The sequence below is a fragment of the Scophthalmus maximus genome, chromosome 2 (genome assembly GCF_022379125.1).
Source record: "Scophthalmus maximus strain ysfricsl-2021 chromosome 2, ASM2237912v1, whole genome shotgun sequence".
In the NCBI taxonomy this organism is placed as follows: Eukaryota; Metazoa; Chordata; class Actinopteri; order Pleuronectiformes; family Scophthalmidae; genus Scophthalmus; species Scophthalmus maximus.
The window spans coordinates 11904974-11927760 of record NC_061516.1 but is presented as its reverse complement, the minus strand read 5'-3'; the positions used below and the strand labels follow the sequence as shown (position 1 = coordinate 11927760).

General features: G+C 42.0%; 1 protein-coding gene across 1 annotated transcript; it reads right to left on the bottom strand.

Moving 5' to 3' along the window:
* Positions 1 to 1431: 1431 nt before the first annotated feature.
* si:dkey-175m17.7 lies at positions 1432 to 18829 on the bottom strand. The gene is made up of 4 exons (XM_047330600.1): positions 18536 to 18829; positions 5454 to 7546; positions 4921 to 5223; positions 1432 to 4721 (listed from the first exon to the last, which is right to left on the bottom strand). Exons 2-4 carry the CDS (start codon positions 7528 to 7530, stop codon positions 4456 to 4458), a joined length of 2646 nt encoding a protein of 881 aa, XP_047186556.1. The 5' UTR covers positions 7531 to 7546; positions 18536 to 18829; the 3' UTR covers positions 1432 to 4455.
* Between the last annotated feature and the right edge of the window lie 3958 nt (positions 18830 to 22787).

Sequence of the window (22787 nt, the reverse complement as noted above, 5' to 3'; positions counted from 1 at the left end):
AACAAATTCTATTTTAAAAGCACTTGACATCACGTTATAATATGAGAACTATATACAGCGTATATAGATGCCACTGAATTTTAGCAGAATATACTAAGAATATCTTGTGGCAGATTGTTACCAGTTACAAAATCAATCATGACCAGCAGTTTTATCCTATGGAGCGAAAATCTACTGAAATTTTGGAACTGAAACTTATGTAGGCTGTGGGTGCATGTTAAGATTTGCAAATTTGTATCACACTAATGTTAATATGCACCGCAAAATTCTCTTGACAGAAACTCTGTAATGCAGGTATTGAGATGTGTGTATGCCTTAAACGAGAGACTCCAGCCATGCTAGCAGCTAAAGTACAGAGATGCTCAGGATTAATGCGAGTGTCAGCATGCTCACAGTGATAATAGCAGCCTGATTAGCTGGTATTATATTATATATTATTCTAATCCTAAAGTACAATGATGCGTTTGATTCCAAATAGTGAATAAAAACTTAAAGCAAAACTTAACATACTCCATATGCCAACAGCGCAGCATACACACAAGCACTTTGATTATACATTGCAACATTTGATACAAATGTGAATCTTGCTAATAATTTTACTTTATTAGCAAGACTTGACTAGTGATTTTGACTAGTTCAGTGATTTTGAAGTGGCGTTGTATGAGCTACCTGTGCATAGTTAATAAGTTACCTTATGGAAATGGTGATCAGTGATGTCATTTAACGGAGTTTGGAGGAGAAGTGTAAGTAGTGTAAGTCTCAGTCCCACTGTGGTGCAGAGGGGACCACCGAAAAACATCTTTTCCACCACATTTTTAAATGCTTACCTTAAAAAAAATATCTGTTCAATTGTACGCTAGAGGACGGTTTTTTTCACTGCTTCGGTTTTCTGCCAGAAATCCGTTTAAGTTTGCACTTTTTTTTCAAGTGTACTTCGGCCACGTATTACTGCTGCAACTCGCCGCGGTAGCTTTTTGAGCTAATTTGCGGAGTGATACTGCACCGGCACGAGTTGGTGCAGTAAATACACGGAAAACTAAAGCAGTGAAAAAATAGGTCCTCCAGCGAACAATTGCACGGATATATATATATACTTTTTAGGTAACGTTTTAAAATGTGTCGGAAAAGAGGTTTTTCGCTGGTCCCCTCTGCACAACATTGCACTGAGACTTTCGCTACTTCCACTTCTCCTCTAAACTTCGTTAAATGACCTCTCTGATCACCATCTCCATAAGGTAACATATTAACTATGCATAAGTAACTCATACAACCCCACTTCAAAATCACTGAACTATCCCTTTAAGTCGTGTGTGCGTCATATTTTTCTGATTAGTGCTGATGGTATCTAGAGTGCTGTCAAATATTACTTTTCTCCTATACTGTCACTAAAGGGCAGACATAAAACTATGACCAAACTCAGAATGAACACTGTTGCAGAGAAAAGCAACATCACAGTTTTATTTCAACACAGTGACCAATGAGATGGTGTTTAAAAATGACTTAACTGCTACATTTGACTCTGTCTTCTCTTTCTATCATGCTCATCAGGCTCATCAGGAAGACCAACGGGAACAGCTACATACCCACAGTTGGACACAGTCACTAGGATTAATACACTGCACTGAGAGGCAGCACAATGAGGCCTGCATTGAATTGGAATAATGTAAGCAGGGATTCTGTATTCAAGCCCACTTTGCATCAGTCACCTTGAGTGATACACGCCACTTTGCATCTGCAAAATGTGATGTATAAAATAAAAGTCCTTGTGATATAGCAGCATCATATTAGTCACAGTGCACCTCAAAGAGTTATGAAGATTATAGTCAGTACATGAAGGTAGAAACATTTGTCTAAATACAAGGACCAGTTACTACAATATGAAAATATTACATGTGCTTAAGAGAAACAATCCTTTATGAAAAGGGAGCGGGCGACGGAAGACAATTACGGGTGGGGGTGGGGCAGCGGGGTGAAACAGCACAGTATTACAATGATAGTCAGACCTGAAGAGTTCTTACCCCCATTAGAAAAGGAAGGAGGTGATCTGCTTTTTTTCTTGATTCATTCCTATGAGTCAACATCCTTAAATTCAATATTTGGTACAGGACATAACACATTGTTTAAAAATGAGCAATGAAATACAAACAGGAAAAATGAAATTCCAACAAATATGCAATGCATGGATCTACACAGTTCTCAAAAGGTACATTAAATACAGTAACAACGGTCCTCCAAGTGCAAAACACAAACAAAAGATTTGAACTCACAGAGACACTGGCCCTTCAGTTTGTGGAAATTAAAGAGAAAATGTTCAATTTCCGTCAATGTGTCTCTCGAGAACAAACGTCTGAGGTCAGCATTGACTCAACTGCACAGCAAGTCCATACAGTGTGGAGAAATTGCTTCCACGGGCATTTTGCATATAAAGTTTGTATAAAAAATAATGAGAAATAGCAACAGGCCCTCTTCAAGGGTTAACAAACACCTACTGTGAGCTGAGCTGGAGACTGGAGCAGTGAACAGCATGTTTTGGTTGATGTCTAATCCTGCTGAAGTGCAGGCGAGAGGTAAAAACAGGAATATTGTTTCTGGACCCATGACTTGCGGTCTGACAACAGTGAAAGTGTTAAAACTGCAACTAAAAAAACATAGCAGAAGATCCATTTTGTCGCTGCAGAGCTGGAAGATGTCATTCTGTTCAAATATAAAAGGAAGATTCATGTAAAAAACGGTAAATACACAGATACATGTGTATAGTCAACATGATGAGGAAGTTTCACTGTAGAAAAATATATGTAGCCCATATCAAAGTCACTCAGCCAGAAAATAAATCCTACAAGCAAATGTCAGGATCATTTCACAAAGTCATACTTAAAATGACAACACCGGAGAGCCAAATTACACAAGGCGAAACTGAAGGCATTTTGGTTTTAAAAAATTGTAGCATTTTGTCGATCACAAGTTAAAACATGGAGAAGGGGCAACTAAAATTTAGTTAACACTATTACAAGCATTAAAAAAAACAACAAAACAGAGTTTGTTTGTATTCTGTCACATACAGTATACTCTGTATTGGATCTGTTTCGGTTTTCATGGACACAAGCTAGTACCTTCCCTTTTTCGCCTATTACCTACTATATAATCAATATCATCATGAGAGGATGTATGCCAAATCCCTGGACTTTTCGAGTGCACGGGTGTCCCTGTCAGTCTGCACGAACATTTACTTTCACAGATTTAACAAAGGAAAATAAAATAATAGGAGCATCTTGAATCCCGAATCTTCTATACGAAGATGTCATATGTGACCTGTGCAAAATGATTCTCATCCTTAGCTACAGATTAGAAAACTCTGCTAACGACAGATTCTTCCCTTAAAACGAATAAACTGATATTACATAGAAGCTATGATACTTTCAACATCCTGCAAGTCAAAGCTGGACATAATGCAGATTGTACCACACTGTTTCGCGTCGTTGTTGGCCCAAATTTTAGAGAAAAGAAATAAATCTGCACTGACTATATCATAATTATACTTTATAGTAATTAGAAAAGTCATATTTTTCATATCTTCCTCTGTCCATGGATGTGTTTTTGCTAATTCTAACACAGTATATTCAGTGTGCGGGTTGACTGTACAGGACCTAAAACTCTCATTTAATGTACTGAGTATGACTCTTGAGACAATACAGAGGAAAAATTTCACAGTGAATCAAGGAATCTTTTCCTACCAAACTAAAGGCTTCCAAAACAAAACAAAAAAATAATGCATAGTCATGCAGGACACAGTTAGAACTTCAGTGAACTTTTGTTTTCAAACAGGAAAATTACCCATAGACATGATAATGTTGACCAAAAACAGTGACTGTTGATGAAATTCTTCTCATCCTTGTGATAATTCATTTGGTAATATTAAAACGAATTTAGGAAATGAGGGAAATATAGTGCATTGTAATGGCCTGTGTGTTTCCACATGTGGTGGAGATATCAGAGTGGTATTGCGGCTGAACTAAGACATTACCAGTGAACCATATCCATGTTTGTTTTCACGTTCTTCAAGCATTTGTTATGAATGGCAAGTCTTTTTTTGGTGTGTGGCTGTGAATGTAAATGACAGGAACAAAAAGGAAGAGGCATCAGAAAAAAGAAAACAGATATCTGAGAGTGTTGTTAGATCTATACAAAATATTGGCACATAAACAGTATACTGGATGATGATCAAGTTGTTTCTAAAGAGTTACTGCTACCTAAACAAATGAAGCATCCAGTCTTTTGTCTCATGTTTCACAGCGTTAAAAGTGCATTACTTGCCAAACATGTCAACATTTTCCTGTTGGAATATTCGTTATCATGTCTCTCTTCTACAGTGTGCTGCACTCTTTCTTCCGCGCGCAAGAATGCCGCCATAATCTCTCACCAGGGGTAACCCTATGTGCTCCTAAGCACTGACCTTTCTCACACCTGCGTCTCCACACCGTTAAGTTTAGGCATCAGGATACGAGGAGTCAACCCAGAGTTGAGGTCTCTCTCGAACTCCAAAAGCTGGCCCATGAAGTTTAGATTTGGGGACACCACGGGGCGACGGCTCCGCACATATTTGTAGGCATCTGTCATTGTCATGAGGGTGTGCTTCATAAGGTAGGCGATGACGATGGTAGCAGAACGAGACACGCCGGCCTGGCAGTGTACCAACACTCCCTGTCCACTCTGATATGCCTCCTCTATGAATGAGAACAACAGAACAGATTAACTCAATTTTGGTGAATTGAGGCAGCAAAAACAGACAAAATGTGAGAATTCTTTGGCCTGTTTGCCAGTCTGACATTGTATGCCACCCAGTTCAGTAAACAGCACCTCCACATCTCTAGCCAACATACAAAAACTCACAAATATGACAAATATCAGAGGTGGGACTCTCACCAATGAATTCAAAAACCTCCTCAAAGTACTGTCGAAGGTTTTGCTTGCTGTTGTCGGTGGCTGGCAGCCTTTTGTACCGCAATCCAGAGTTGACATGGTAGAGGGGAAGGTGTGTGGTCACGTTGACCACGTAGCCGATGTTGAGGCGCAGCAGCAGGTCCAGGTCTTGGGCATCTCTCTCATTCCCCAGAAACAGGAAGGGCAGGATGGCACTGACTACGGCGTTCTCAGCGTCAGGAGTCATCAAACTCTCATCGGATAGAGATGCCGGCAATGAAGAGGAGAGTGGCAAAGAAAGGTGCACTGGCAGACAAGACATAGAGAAAGTGTGTAGTCATGTTGCCTACATTGCGTGAAGGCAGCTGTGTAACAGTTTTAAATGCAGCCACAGAACATGGAAAGACAAGAATGATACTTGAAAAGCTATAAGGCTATATTTGAAGCTTCTTTTATACCCTTTAACACTCTACACTGATTATTTGTCTAGATTTTTTTTAACCACTTTCACATGTGAAATTTGAAGAAAGTCTTACTTCTGCTCTTCTCCTCATCTTGATCTCTGTTCAGGGAGTTCAGGGCTAGGTGAAGGGACTGAGCTGATGGCAGAGAGTGTCCCCCCTCCCTGTCTCTCTGCCAGGGTTTTGGCTTGATGAGTGTGCTTGGGGTGGAAGGTGGAGGCGAAAAGGACACGGGTGATGGTGGGGAGGCAGAGCGGGGAGAAGGGGAGAAGCGAGGATATGATGCATCTCCATCTTGCTCCGGACCATTGTCCATTCCTCCATCTTCTGCTTTATTCAAAAGTCTTTTCAGTGAGTTCTGGCCTTCATCATACCCAGATCCTGACCTGCGACCCATAAAATCAAGGGCAGCCATTCTTCCCTGCTGAAGCCGCCGACGGCCCGCGTGGTCCGTTTGCTGAGACTGGGCATATTCTTGGAGGTTTTGACAGTCCAAGAGGACAACGCCTGTTCCATTACTACCATTTTGGGCCTGACTTGCACAAGTCTTCCCTACTCCTGCACCCACCCCTGCACAGTGATTCCTTTGGGCTTTAGAATGGGTCATCTTCTTGGCCAGTTCTTCAGGCCAGATAGTACGCACACTGTAGTCATCATCATCGGCTTGGAACATACCCATCTGATGAGCTGCTCCGATGCCTCTTCCTGGGGGTTTTCCTCGGCGTGGGTTAAATGTTACCACTATGGGGTCGCTGCTGCAGTAACTGCAGGTGGAACTACCTGTTTGAGAGGCTTTGGGGTTGCAAGCCGTGACGCAGCTCTGTATTGCCCGGAGAGGTGCTGAGGAGGAAAGAGGGGTGCATGGCAGGCATCCCCCTACAAGTTTTTTGCGAAGGATCGCAGGACTCTCAAAATTTCTGGCCTCACTAGAACAGGAGGCACAGCGAGGTTTGAACAGGTTTGCTCGGCAGTCAGACACAGTGCTGTTGGAAGAGGAGGTGTTGGAGGTTGAGGCAGTGGAGAGACACCCACCCAGATTTCTCAGGCCCATGTCTTTGCCTCCCTTCTTTACTGCACCAACATTGTGAACACAAGAAAATGAGGTCGAAGAGCTTCCTCCACCTCCTTGGCAGCTAGCCGAGTTTGCCTTAAACCCTCTGCATCTTACCAGCCTCCAGCAGCCGCAACTGAATGGGTGGGTACAGTCGATGGTGCAGGTGTGGTCAGGGCTGGGGAACCCCCCGGTGTGGGAGGAGCTGGGGGAGAGGGGCAGACCATGAAGAATGTGGGGACGGTGATCCCTGGGGTGGGGTGGGTGTGGCTGGAGTTGATGAAATGAAATTGGGACATTGGTGGGTTGGGAGGGAGGGGATGTGGGATAGTTGGAGTTTAGGATGGCTGCATGGGGCACAGGAACAGAGGGAGGGCTATGAGTATTATGGCTTTGATGAACAGTTCCCAGTTTGGAAGTCTTCTTGTGACCCACAGAGGGAAATTCCTGCTCACTTCTGTTAAGAAATCTAGTGTTTTGATTCTCTTTTTCGCTCCTGAACTTATGTTGCTGTGCCTGAGCGGGGACGAACTGTAGGACCCCTCCAGGGGAAGTTGTCAGCTGATTATGGCGAGTTTGCTGTGACTTGTGTTCGGCTACACCTGGCCGCCCTGTGGTTCCATTTTTTCGCTCACATTGTCCTTGATCCAACTGTGAAGAAATCCCTCTGGCACCTTTTACACTTCTGCTGCGCCCCAACGAGTTGCTGAATCCTCCTCCTCGTCCTCTTTTGTCCAAAGTCAACCTGATATCAATAGTATGTGTGTGGGACGGCAGCCGTGGGCTGAGAGTTACTGTGCCATTGCTATGGCAGTGGCTAGGGTTGTGTCTCACCCCCGCTGTGATGACAGGCTGGTCGCCCTTGGATTTCTGCACACGGGAAGATCTGCGCTTGCATTCCAGAGTCAGAGATTTACAGGGGGGTGAATAGAAATGGGACTTTGAAGGGTGGAGATGAGGAGGGTGGGCGACATGTCCATTGGAGGAGGCTGATATTTGAGAGGAATGCTGAGGGTTGGTTTGTGGCGAACTCTCACACAGGGCTAAGTTTTTAGGGCGCTGAATGACCACTATGCGCTCGTCAAGAGGAAGGGGAGGCATCTGGGTTTATGCAAAACTGTCCGTTGAAAAGGGAGAGAGAAAGAAAGAGACTTGTCAGAAAATGACTGTAATTTCACAAACACCAAAAATGTGGGGCAGACTTTACATTCCATCAGTTTACACACAAACAGCACTTTTATGTAAGATTATGAACATTGCCTTCGAGCTATGAAATATTTATATGACAGTGCATACATAGAGCATGGTATCCTTCTGATACAATACTAAACAATATTTTGTAAATACATTTCAAAATAATTATTTGTGAAATGTAAAGCCCCAATCCACAGTCCAATTCACGTCTTTTGCATACGAAAACATACAAATAGAACAACAGATACATTAACAACCAATAATGTTACATATCAGCTTTGACCATTAACATGTCACACATACTTTATTTCCTTTGACATTTGCTGCAAATGAAAGAAGAAATAGAGAATACCCACTGAGGTGCATGTTTGATTTGAATGGATAACACTGCTGTGGATATGTTTGCTTAATCCATTTGAACATGCAACTCACATTCTGTTACCTGCTTATACCAGGGCAACTCACCAGACTTTTGATGCTCATCTGTTTTTAAAGGAGTTTGGAGTTTGGCATATATTATGAACTGAATTGAAACTACTTCCCAGCAATATTGCATTAGCAAATCCAGGTGGCAGTGAGGCTTTTTAAAAGCTGTTTCATGTGAGCTGCAACAACCATCCCTCTGAGGAGTCCTCATTCGCACCAAGATACATTTAGTCACAATAAATAATAAGGCAAGCAATGACTAAATATACAGTAAACCATTGCAGGACTGTGCATGTTTCCTGCCCTTTATATACAGTACAGTAGATGTTCCGTATATAATGATGTTAAAAAAATAAAGGAAAACATTTATTGTGTCCAGGTGCATTACTTGTAGTCGATGTATGTTGCAGTGAAAAAGAAATTGTGCTGCTGTTTGTGTACTGCTTTGTAATGGAAAAACAAAACCATGACTCTCCCAATTATCTACTGTCTCGGTGGGATTCTTTACTTTTCAAGACTGCTTAATGTTGGAGAGCCATGAGATTATCTGAAACAAAACCCTCCCTCCCACCAGATATCCAGCATGTTCATCCTGCCTCTGGTATAAACTAAATTAACCAACTCTTTTTGCCAATGTAAAATGAGCATTTGTCCAGGCCATGGTATAGACAGAAGGTCACCACACACACAACAATACATCATTTGAAGAGAAGGCTTTCTCACAGCAATAGGGGTGTTACTGGAATATTGCTATCAAATATTAAGGTGAAATATTTGTGTCGTTAAAATCCACCCTCTGATACACACAGTGTAAAATAGTTGTTTGGTTGACGAATTACTTTAATTTACTTAAAAATGAGAATGCTAGCATTGCACTCAAGGCACAGCTGTGGCTGAAGTATTGAGTTCTGCTTGAAGGAGAGTAGATTTTCAAGAACAGTTATGCATCACAGCAGGCATGACAACTACAAAGTCTGTCCGACTTTTCATTCTTTTGCGGATATTGGGATCCCTGCGTCATGATGGCTCATGTTAATGACTCCTGACTATTCATCTAGCACCACTATGAGCTTTTGAGTCAAATGTCTCAACAATTTTTGGATGGATTGCCATGCAATTTGGTACAGACATTCATGCCCCCCCTCTAGGATGAGCAGTTAAGCAATAAAAAGTTGATCCACCTTTTATCTAGCACTAGCTCATAGCGTTGTCGTGTATAAATGTATCCTTTTAGAACTGCAAGCATGGGTGTGGTCTTTGTTTATCAAAAACAGTCAGTTCACATTATGAAGCCACATTTTTTTTTTGGTATGTAGCCATGCACATATATTCAGTTTTATTCCAGAATATATAAGATTTAATTTGTGCTGTTCACAGAGGTTGTTTATGACCTTTTAACTGTGCAACATCTCCACAGACCTTTTATACGAACAACTTCCAGCCCAAGACGTAGTCCCAGTGGAAAACATCCTCCAATGCCTCACTTTTCATATTGAGTGGAGCCATGAATCTCAGAGATGGATATCTCCAAGGACAACACGATCTATCTGCATGGCTGCATACCAGATGTAAGCGAGAAAATATGTGTGAGTGTGTGTTTTTTTTTGCCATTAATATGAAGCAGCCCTTAAAACAATACAATCACTAAAGTGGAGATGCCTCAATCTCACGTGACATTGCTCAGATTTCAGTTATCCAGAAAAACAAAGCACAACCAAACAAACTGCTGCATCACATATTGCTTTTTTACGCAGTGTGTTATAGGGTGAATATTCATTTTATGCTTAAACCCCTTGAGCCATATTTGTCAAGAATCTTTGAAGGAGTAGGGGTACAACAACACTGGCTAACAGAAACAATGTGGGTAGAGGGAAAATACAGGGGGACAGATTATAACGTGACACTGTAAACCACAGACTGCAGGGGAGGAAGGATCACGTCAAAATAATCTGGGGAAGCCTTCCGTTCCAACATAACACAGTTACTGACCCATAGAGAAAGCAAACCACACTCCTTTGTCCCCATGCTTATATCCACGCACAGAGTCCGATGATGGTGTCCTCATCTTTGTTTTCTCTCTCTTTTTCCTTTTTCAGCCTTGCCTGTGGTGGAGGGGGTGGGGGTTACATTGACCCAGTTTTGTCATGGTGGAAGTCACTATCACTCTGATCACTTTTCTCTCACACACTGTAAACTGCAGGGTAGTGGCCTTTTCACTCGCTCATTGTTACAGCCTCAGCAGACAGAGAGAGATGGAGAACACAAAGTACACCGGGGAAGCATCTTGAAATTTCACTTGTAAATGATACTTCAGGACAAGAAATAAAACACGGTCTCTAATGGCGAAACATTAACCGCTTGATGGGCCAGAAACAGTGATAATAAATATTTTTTGTTGGCAACATGCATTATATTGAAGTTTCACATTATTACGTATTGTGAAATCTGTAACAATTACAGCAATTACATTCCTACTCATAATTAACCTTGTGTTGAGGTGGATTTGCTTCAAAGGGAACACCAAAGGCTTTCAAAGTACATATTTTAACTTGGCTCTTCCCCTCATGTTCAACCAGACAGAAATTGTCTGGTGTGTGTGTGTGTCTGCCTGTGCTGAGCCTGTGACTGCTCAGTAACAGAAGGTTAATTCATAAATCCAAACACAATAGCAATAGCAAGATGGATTTAGTTTAAAAGTAAGAATTATTTGCCTTCTGAACCCTTGTGGTCATGTTGTCAAGTAACAAGGTAGATTTACTTTGGTACTGTACTAAAAGTAAATTTTTTTAATGACTACTCAAGTATTTCTTTTATTTGACTTTATACTTTTGCTTCACACCATATATCTGACAGCCATAGTAGTTACCTTTCAGATTAGGCTGGAACATAAAGAATATTCCTTTATATGTTCAAAAACTACAGTGCATTGTTAAAGATTAAATCAGTTCCACCCCTTTTTTTCTTGTAATCCCTTGCAAAAGCCGGCACTTTGATTTAAGTAAAGAATTTGAGTTCTTCTTCCACCGCTGGTGTGTCAGGAATTAAAAAAAAAAAAGACAGAAAAAGGCATTGACAGTTTGCCTTATTACTGTTGTGCGATTCACTTCTTAGAATAAAACTAAAAGGGCATGAGCACTGTTGATTGGGATGTTATCTGAAATTGAATTCACTTTGTGAAATTACTCCAGTCGATTGGTCTTATTAATCTCTCGTTCTAACATGTGAACAGAATCTGACAAAAGGTTGTAAGCTACCTGCTCCGGCAACATACAGTACACAGCAAGTGCTGTTGTCTGTGTTCGCGGTAATTGTCTTTCAAAACAGGGCCACCTCAATCTGCCTCATTTGGAAGTCACAGCCAAACAGAACAAAGTGAACAACGCGCACAGCCATGACTGCAGCATACTATATATTTAGCAACTCATATCAGTGTCTGCGATTGCATAATATATCTAGTAGGGGTATGACTTCAGAGGTATACAGTGAACTATGAATAAGTTATGAGCACCTTTCATAGGAACTGAGGATCCTTTTTTTTTTTGGAAACTTCTGACATTTAGCTACTCATATCAGCTCGCATAAACAAGTGTCGTGGGATGGATCAAGGAGAGGGAAGGCAAATGTATGCACACGATTATGGATGTATTGATATGAATATTTAAGGAAAAGGCAAAGTGTATTGATGAAAGAAATATATATGAAAAAAACCTGAGCCACTCAGTTCCAGTTGGTAAGAGCTGCATGAGCCTACGGGGGAGATCATGACACCCTCCCTCTGCTCGCCGCAACCAGCAGAATAAAGATAACTGCTTTATAGTCACAGGAAGGAGCAAGGGAGAGGAGAATGGTACACATACTAATACTCTTCCAGATGACTTAACACTTTCTCTCAAACACCTGTGTAAAACCGACAGCATCACCTGTTTTTTTTAAAGATACTTTCAATCATTTCATTTCTTCTGTGCAATACATTTTGTCTTGAAAAGCAAAAAATGAAAATAACACGCAGAGTTCAAAAGTGCATTAAATGAAGTGGCCTCGTAAGCAGAAGAGGAGGACAGAGTGAGACTATGCGACAATGAAGAATGTCACTGCAGCCTACAGAAATGAGTCATGGTGTAGATATAGGCGGCATGGGGTACGGTCCATCTCCAGCTATAGTGGTGCGGGGAGTGTTTTCTGGGGACAAGCTTTTGAGGGAGGCCTCTGTTTTTGGGAGCAGATGGTTGTCTTGCCGTGCAAGATTGATGGCGATCACTTCGCTCCCCCCCTCTGGCTCTCTCAGACTCGACTTTAATGCGGCTCCTTCATCAAACGGCACCTGACAGCCGAACACCCACGCAGTGGAATGGAAGACGCCAGAGCAAAAAAAACAGGCAACAACGCTGCTCAATTACTGGCTTGGGAAATTGCTCGAGTTAGAGAATCTCTCCCTCGTCTGCACGATGAAGAGCTTCTCTCAAACTTTCTCTCGCTGTGATGAAAAAAAGAAGAGGCTTTTTGAGATAGTGGACGGCAGGAAAATTAGTCATGTGAGTCACTCGTTTCCAGAGGCTGATGAGCAGGCCATTTCCGTCAGAGGACAATCCACATCTCCACAATCCACACAAAACCACACGAGGCGGCCCATTTCTCTCTTTATATAGTCGTTTACACACAAAACTAAACTGACAGATGGACAGCAAGAGCTATGGGCACTGACAGAGGAGGACAATGAGAAAAAAGGCAATAGGATGCACACAATAATATATCTAACAGCACTGAGGGTCAAACAGTCGGTGCCACAGATCCTATACAGGAGATTATGCACATCCATACACGGACTCGGGAGGTTTCCCGCAGAGCCGCTGATCTCACCGACAACAGTGACCAGGTTCCTGTTGAGCTGGTGTGGATGTGTTTCAAGTGTGATAAAGTTTGTTGACTGAATTACACTGCCAGCAAACTGACAGGGGCGACCGACTGCCTCTGTGACACAGCTACAGTGGGAACATCGCAGGCACCGGATGTTAACTGTGTCTCGGGTCAGGTCATGTCCCCGGCCTTGACCACTGTAATCTTCACGAGCAGCAAAGCAGTGGTGGAATCTTAATGCTGCTATACATGTGAGCAGAAATTGGCAAATCACAAGAAGCCACACGAGAAAATGACTCGGGATATTAAAGGATTGGTTTGACATTTTTGGAAAATGTGCTCATTAGCGTTCCTGTTGAGTTACATGATGAGATCAACGCCAGCATTGCTGCTTCCTCCTGTTTCCAGTCTTAAAGCTAAGCTAAGCTCTGACTTCATATGGACAGACAGACACGAGAGTGGTATCAGTCCTCTCATTTAACTCTTGGCAAGACATTGAGTAAGCTTAGTACCCACATTTTAAAGATTTTCCTTAAAATCCAGATTAGAAAACAAATGACAGGAAAGTGATTGGTAATGTTCTTAAAATATGGACAACTTTTTAGGTAAAAACAGTTGAGTTGATTCTTAGGTTTTGTACATCACTGCAAGGCTTGGAATCACTAATCGAATTCAGCATCAGCATCTAATTGAGCCTACAATATTTCATCTAGCATGGATTCTTCTCTGTGGGTGTTGATTGTGTGAAAGGCCAAGTGGGCCAGATAGAAGACAACCTGTGCGAGCTGTGATGAGTCAATTTACTTTTTTTACGGATTGGTCTAACCCTGACCCCTCGATTGACAATGAAGAGCTTTAAGGAAAATATAATGTTTGTATGATAATATAGTTTTCTTAATCTTCAGGAAGGTGCAGGGATTGGGAAGTCCACCAGCTTAACCCTACAAATACAGTTCGTTCGGCTGACCACCAAACCACTGCAGCTGGCCTGTGGAACTAGTCTCCCCTTTAACATCTACCTGGGTTGTAGCCGCAGCAGAATGGGTTGTGGGTGGGATTAGGCAGCAGAGAGTCAGGTGCCTCCCGCCCCTCACAAATAAGATGCGAATGATAACGATGAGGAAGGCACCCTGTACTGCAACGTGGCTGATGGTGTGCCAGATACATTATGAGGTAGCAGTGTTCACTTCTCATGATGACACCAATGTCGCTAGAATCTCTTCTTATCACAGGAAAACACTACATTACACTGACAATTGATTTCTCAGATAATAAATCATATCAGTAACAGTGTTGTGGAGTCGGACATCATAAAAAAAAAATGGATCTGGACTGAATCTCCCCTGGGAGATGGACAGAGAGACGTGGTTTTAAGTCATCAGGACTCACGCTCTAATCAGGTTCAAGTCACACATCTAGTGATGGTAGCTTTACTCGGGACAAAAGAAATGGCTGCGATGACCTGGTCGTGACTCAGACGCCCAAATGAATGTGAGCATTATAATAGTTCAATAATGACACACAGGGATCAGGCCTTTTGTTCGTCACTAAGTGTTGAATGTGACATCTCGGCATGCCTGAAATACTGGGCCAGACTGGTTCAGACTCCACTTCGTATCGCTGCGTTAATAAATGACTTGAGAATGCCTGATCTGTGTTAGCATTCTGCTAAATGTAGTTTTCACTTGAATCTTCTTGGTCTAAACATCTCGTCAGAACGCAAAAACCGCCACGGGCCACTGTGGGCAAGTCGAAAATAATCACATCACCTCATCTCCACAGTCAGCGGACAGAAAGTGATGGAAGCAGCAGCGCAAACCGGCCAATCAGGGAGCGGCGTGACAGAGAGCGCCCAGCGACTCCGTGTTCAGTCAAAATGATTTCACAAAGAGAGAAATACCTGTCTTTTTTAGACACTGTGGAATAATCCTCACACTTAAGACACTTTAGTTGCAGAGAAATAATTATTCCGTGCGCTAAAAAAATCCCTGTTTAGACATATTTTGAAAATGAAGCAAACCATTGCTAGTCAGTTATATATATAGCACCCCCATCAGCACATTGACTTCCATTAGAGCTCATAAAGAGGACTTTGCCAGACAATGTAATGGCCCATTGTAATGTTGAAATAATGAGACAGGAGTTTAACCTCCGTGCAGTTCAATAAGAAATGACAAAGTGACTTAATTCTCAAAATAGAACACTAAGAATAGAAACCGAGAAAAGCAGCTTGGAGAAAGGTTTTTGTGATTGGCTAGGATTTGAGCGCCCGCTGCCACTTAAAGATAAGAAGAGCAGTAATGTGCTCTGAATATATTTTAAAACCTGAAAAGAATGATTTTTAAAAAAAAAAAGCAAATCATCATGGTTAATGTTTGCTTTGAAGCTGCAATCGGCTGACAGAGGAAATCAGTCATATCTATATGCTACTGCTGCTTGTGCAGAAGGAATTTGTGTTCACCCGACGTCACCCCAAACTGCACTCGTGTCACATACTCTTCTCTGTTATGGAAAAGACAGGCAGGAGTGGAAAATACAATCCTTCAGGTTAATTGCGAGAAGCATTAACTGAACCAACATGCACGCTAAAAGCTTTTGTGTTTTTGTGTGTGTGTGTGTGTGTGTGTGTGTGTGTGTGTGTGTGTGTGTGTGTTCTGCTGTAATTGATCCACGTTTATTTCAGTCTATTTTGATCTGAACCAGGGGATGGGGAAGGTAAGACGTCACCTCAGCCACACAGGAACTGACTCACACAAGCACAGGTCCAGGGTTGCTCGCTGTGTAAGAATAAATGGGGCCTCTCCTGCAGATCTTTGCCCTCAGAATAATAACAAGACACCAACAACGATATATCTGCCAGAAGATTGTTCATCTTGAACACGACAAACGAACAGCAACGTCTGCGAGTTGCGCTTGCGTTAACAACCGTCTGCACCTGTTCCCCCTCTGTGACTCATGCCAGACGATCTTCACATCTTCGAAGAAAACCTCAAAGAAAAGTGCGAGTGTGCATGAAAACAACGGTGCAGGACGCCCACACACTGTCACAGCATCTCCCTCAGCGTCAGAGGCCGGCCTGTGGCGTCAACATTTAGAGGAATGGATGCTTGATGACATTATTATTATTAATATTAACGACGGGAGAGATTCTAGGTTATGTTCGGAGCGTTGTGTGTCTTACAAAGCTCTGCTATTGTAAGAAAGTCCAGTCACACATTTCACAATCTAACGTCATATTATAACATAAGATGGTTTATCTTTTAACACTTTTTGTAATATCGCTTGTATATCCAACTACTTAAATGTTTTCATCTAGAGTCTTCCAACAGGTGAAATCATGTGATGTAATAAAGCCTGTTTTATAGAATGTATGAAATATATTTAAAGACACTGATCTCCTTCATCCATTTAAAGTCATTTGTATACTTTCACTCATGCAGATGACACAAATTTACGCACAGGAAAATCCCAGTGAGGAAAAAAAACTGTTTTTTAAAACCTCACACTATACATTTTAAAATATGGAAAGTTTCATCAAAGAGCCCAAAGTGATTTGTGACCACCATCTTGAAATGTTGCAATTCATTTTCTATCAATCGACTAGTTGTTGTATCAGCTAATCTTTTTTGCTGTATTTTACTAACACCAAATAGTTCACTCTTCTTTGGTGAGCAGTAAATTGAGATTTCATACACTGAAATGCTTTGCAGGATTATCAACGGAACGTGCCCTGTACAGGCCCGGTGCAAAATTGTTGAGGGCAATATGTAGCACATAAATAGTGATTTCGGACGCAGTCGGAGTAATGTGGGGCATGAGACTATCCCAGCATGCACTGGGCAGTGGGCAGGGAACCAGAATGGGTCACCAGTCAAAACAAACAGTTGAATCTGCGGGCAGTTTTCAGTTTCTGCTCCCCTGACCTTTTTCCTCTGTGGACTGTGGGAGGGAACAGGAGCACTGAGACAAATGGGGTTGCGTTCCCAAACTAGAGCTGAAGCGATTGGTTGATTGACGGAATAATTAGTGGGGAATACATTGCGATGATTGATGATTGAGTAAGACCATTTCTCAAATGTGAAGATTTTCTGCTTGCACTTGCTTAACACCATAGTCAAAATCCTTGGATTTGGATTAATGTGTAAATAACCAATGATGAAAATGATGTTTAGTTGCACATTGCAGATGCAAACTCCACACAGGGACGACCAGGGCTTGGATGTTCTTATGGTCGGGAGACCATGCTAATCGTTTAGCCACCATGCTGTCACTCTACAAAAGAATTTTGGGGAAGATGATTGGCACTGTGCTTGATCTTGACCTCTAATGGCAATCTTGACCTCTAATGGCAATCCCAATCATGTCTCATGAATATTTTCAGGGTTTAAAGCTCCTATTCCTCAGAGAATCATTTTTTGTTTTATTGTAAACAGGTTGTTGCATTGAACTACAAGCGATGGAAAACTAGATTCAAAACGCACCTTGGCAGGTTCGGAGAGAGTGGGGGTTTGATAACGTACGCTGAGAGAATCAGAAATCAATGTTAACCGTCGTTGGACTGAAACATTACCCGGTCACTGGTGCAGCCGCTCGCGGTTTTAACATGGCGTCTGATGGTGAAAGGAGCGAGTCAACTCTTCGGTGTCTGTCGTGCTGACCAGGAAATCTAAATATGAACTATGAGCAGCTTCAAACTGTGAGCGGCAGAGTGGGATTGATCAGTGGGATTGTTACCATCAAAAATATTTCTAACCGTGGGTTTAAATCGGCTGGTCCAGTATTTGTCTCCCTGCAAATGCACTGCAGTGATTCTCCCCTGCATGACTCTTGCTTGTAGAACTCACCTCTGTAGAACTATCACCCATGCCGGGCACAACTTCATACCCACACTTTGCTTCTACTTGGTTTGTGCACGACTGACAGCTCTGACAAGCACTTGACTGTGAACCGCATGTCAGTAAATCACTAGCTGTTGCTCTTTAAAAACATGTACATCTCTCTGATCTCTGCCTCTCATCAGCACCACCACACGCAGATCAACCAGATGTTGATGTTTGCATCCTCCCCTCTGCCTTGTTCTTTATGCAGAGCCAGTAATGGAAAAATCTTCAAGTTCCCGTTTATAACGCCGCTAGATGTCGCACTGCTTAATGCATCTGTATGTTTTTTTTAATTTTTATTCTATCGCATCTTCGCAGCTTCACAGCCTTTGAACCTAAAAGCACAGTGAGAGATGACGTGGGCTGCGGGGGCCCCGGGCCACCAGGCCTGTGGCTTCACTTACTCTGCTCGAGTAAAGTTGGGGCTATAATTAGGGGGTTCGTGTGCGAGTCCCTGTTTGGAGCCGTCACATGCCCGCAGTTTATTTATCCCAGTGAATCACAGACCCCTGACGTCCTGCTGGCAGCGGCGAGGAGGCACAACTCGGTTTCTTTAAATATGTGGCGTCAATTGGACACAAATACGCGAGAGGCTCCAAGACATCCAGGGGGCATCTCCTTTGTCTATCTTTCTTTTCTTTTTTTAACTGTAAGATGCACACAGCCTGCTGATGGTGGTGGTGGTGGTGGGGGGGCGACCGGACCCACCGCCACGATAAGTAACGTTTCTGAGAAAGAGAGAGATCACTTACATCAAGAGCGGCGGTCCCGTCCTGTGTTCATCGTGTCCTTTGCGCCGCGGATGCAGACATCCTCATGACTGAGTGGTGGCCCGACCCGAGCAGCCGACGTGTTGGTATGATCCAGATGTGTGACACCTCCTCCGCCTGCTCCTTTTGTTCATGTATATTTGAAACACGGAATGATTTATATTTTTAAAAAAACAAAACAATAAATCATAATAAATGAGTAAAGTCCGAGATGCAGAGCTCTGCCGCCGGACTGAAGACAAACCACACACAGATGAGGAGATGTCACCAGAGGTGCGCGGCTGACTCAGCTGGCGTCACGTCGGCGCGTGTCACTCCGCGCCGCGGTGCGCGTGTGAGGGGGGTGGGCTCTATTGTCTCCACCGGGGATGACATCATCCCGGACCAATGGCGACACACACACACACACACACACACACAGACTCACACACGGGATGGAGGGCTCAGGGGCGAGCGCGCAGCACGTGGGGGAGGAGGAGGAGGAGGAGGCGATGATGATGATGATGATGAGTAACCAACATTCTTCACCTCACTTAGTTTGCATGAGCTCTCATTGAAAGACATTTAGGTCACTTCAAAGTGGGTGAAAGATCAGCTCACTGTCTCCAGAAGCCTCCCCCACTGCTGGGAGATCTGATACTTCAGTAAATCTAGCCACTAATAGATTAATATATATAAAAAAAATGCATCTCATATTATTTCTACCAAAATGCACATGGCTTTAAAAAGTTTCTCCGCAGATCAGTGGCCCCTAATGGACATATACAGTACATATTAGCCTCTAACATATGTCATTATTATACGGCAATAAGTGGAGCTGGTGTTAACTCTTTTTTACGCACATGCAGGTGTTTAGTTCAAAGGTTCTCAAACTGAGGACCAGGGCTCCTCCCGGGGGTCACGAGCACCTTCTCGTAACGTGGTAAGAAACGAATAAAGAAACGAACAAATTGTTTGTGCATTTTGTTCGTTTGTTTGTGAAAGATTGATTCGTACCTCGATACGGCTGCTTGAGAAATTGTAGGTCATTTTCACCAATGTAGCCTATAGTGACTCAAATATATGTTGTCTTTCATTCTATATTATTTATGCTTCTATTTCACTCGTTTTATCTTAAGTAAGGGATCTGAGGATGTTCTCCATAACTGTCAGTGCTATGATAACATGGCGATATATATATGAACACACAAATCATATTTTCACAATGACATCAAACTAATTTCTGCTCCAAAATTGATCCAGAACTGATTCTGAATTGAAGATTTTGTGTCAAACTAGATCTATAAACAAGCTGCGTTACAGTTGGCTGAATTTAAATCTAGATTAACATTTTTCCTCTTGGCCACTTGTGGGCAGCGCAACGAACTATAACTCTGACATCATCCCTTGTTGTTCTGGTGAAAACAACATTAGCGTCGTTACTTTCATGCCGTGCAGTGGATTTGGACCGCTGATTAGTGCAAGTCCAACATCCACCCCCTTTTTAACCTCCAGGAGCTAACAGGGGAAATATCAGGCCTCATTAAGTTCACCAGCGATTTGCTAATTGTGTCTGACATGTGTGCTGGTCAGGTTCTTTACAGTGGGTTAATCAGAGGTTATTCACTGAACACATTAGCCTAAACCAGCTGGAGAAACAAATACCCAGCAGATGAGAGCAGTGTGAGTTATCCAAAACAGTGAAGCTGAAGGACGTAGTGCTGATGAGCACTGCAGAGTTGGGTGAACCTTTTTGTGTGTCATCACTACCAGCGGCACCTTGATCCCAATCATTTGATCCGTTGTTTCACACTTTGACGACCCCTGGCCCTTTTGGCTCTGTTTTCCTGTCTGTCATCTGTTCTGTACAAGTCTCACAGGCTGCTGCTCCGTGGCTAACCCCCCAAAAGAAAGTAATGGGAACAAGGAGGGCTTAGGATCAATAAAGTTTTGCATTATTTTTTTTTAACAAGGTCTTTATCAGCTGTTCTCTTTGCCTGCTTATTCCGTCACAAGGACGCTGCGGTATATCCCAGCATGCTCCAGGCAGAAAGTACAGTAACCATCCAGCATGTGCATGCATATTAAGGGCCATGGCTCAATTCCCACTCAATACAGTCAAATTATAGAGCAAGGAAATATAGATGACGAATAACAATCCAATATTTGTAAGCCTCGATGAAACTAATGGTTTTACAACGAAACCTCTGTAAAATGGAACCATGATTCAGAATAGCCAGCATTTAATAAATGCTATTAGATCATAACAGGCCAGCACAATCTCTTGATTCTCTGGAGATTATTATGCATTTTAATTTCAGTTATTTAGTATTGAAATAGAATTATAATGAAAAATCATATTTTGAATACGTCTCAGCTCAGTTTAACTGGGTGGAGCGGGCTACTGCCCACGGCGCTCCAAAGACAGATTTACTCCATATTTTTTGGGTCTACATCATTTAATTAAGTGCAAATTTGTCAGAAATGATCACCACATAATATCGACCTTTGTTGTGAAATAGAAGTGTAAATAATATGAACCTTCATCTTGGAGCTCTGGAGTGACTCTGCATCAAAATCACTCTCATTCTCTTTCATTTACATTGAGCTCTTTTTATATAAAGTTGTGTTTTGTCAAACTGCTTCCTGTGTTGAAACCTAAGGACAGTTTTTCCATCACAGAAGCATTGTTACAATTACTTCATTATCAATATAGAGTACTAGATTATCATTTTCTTTTAAATTTTACAGTGTATGAAATGTCAGAAAAAATGGCAAAAAACCTTCACATTACTACTGAGTTTCGTATCAGAGAAAACTGGGAAAAGTAAATATTCACAGTTGAGAAGTTCCTTTTGTGGCATTTTACTAAAATGACTCATTTGACAAATGACTTATTAAAACTGATGTTTATTCATTTTCTGACCTTTCAGCCCGAGAGCACAGATTGGCTCTTGGGGGCCTCAATTAAATTGCCATTTATATTTGGGGTCAAATAAAAATAAACAATAGGCTCTGCAGCTTCAACTGCTAGCAGCATTATTATTCAAAACCATATTGATATCCTCAGAGCTTCGCCCTACACAGCAGGAGAGACCTTCAATACAAACCCTGTCAGAGAGTTGACAGTGTGTGGAACTCCTTTCTCAGCTGTCAGAGAATCCATAAAATCAAAATTCACATTGAGGAGAGTGTACGTTAATCACACGGCACAAAATAATTGACTGTGGGCCATGGTAGAAAAAACAATAATTATCCATGCCATTGTGAGGGTTAATTTCCTGCCAACACATTTGGAAATAGTACATCTTTATGCTTGCGATAAAAAAGGGCACGATTATGAGGACACTTCAAAAATACCATTTCCCTCTCGTCCTCATTATTTTCTGTAATTTGGAGTTGCTGCCGAGCATCAGGCGAAACAACGTGATGAAACCTGGAAGCAAACACTTTTGAAATAACCCAACCAGATGTCTTATTCATCATCGACTCACCTCGTCGGTTAAAACTCCACTTTGCCTTGACTGGAGTCTTTAATGACAGCTCATCTCACACAATGTGATTATCAGCTGAGGAAATAACAATCCGTGTCTTACAGCTTCTGAGAGAAGTGGAAAAAATCACAGTGATAAGATATTATTAAATATTATGTAATCATGTGATCATGTGATTGAGTCCCACTCCCACAGACGCAGCTCCTTGATTCAATTTGACGTTTACTTTATGTGATGTAAGCAAAGGATTGTTATGACATTTCTATTCAAAACTGTGGTGGAAATGACCCAAATACTGTACAGTGATGATGGCATAGATGGTCTCATTTAAATAACTGTTCAACGTGTATTTTTCTTCTTAATCATCTCATGACCCTGATAATTGTCATGAGACCTGCATGTAACCTGACAACACTGCCGAACTGAACATAAATAAAACAAGCTCCACTTCAACACTGAAACTCTGGTTTCATGTGACTTGATGCATCTTAATAACAATCTCACCATGTAATAACACTGTGGCTCAGGACATACAGTAGAGGGGGTCCTCCAATAACCAGCGGTTGCCCTGGCGCCTGTGTATGAATGATGTGTGAAAGAAAAAGTGCTGCATGTAGATGTGCTGTATGAATGTGTGTGTGTGAATGGGTAAATGGGACTTGGACTGTAAAGTGCTTTGGGTGGTTCTATTAGACTCGAAAAATTTGCCATAAATACATTTAATATGAATACAGTCCATTTACAATATTAAGCTGCCAATG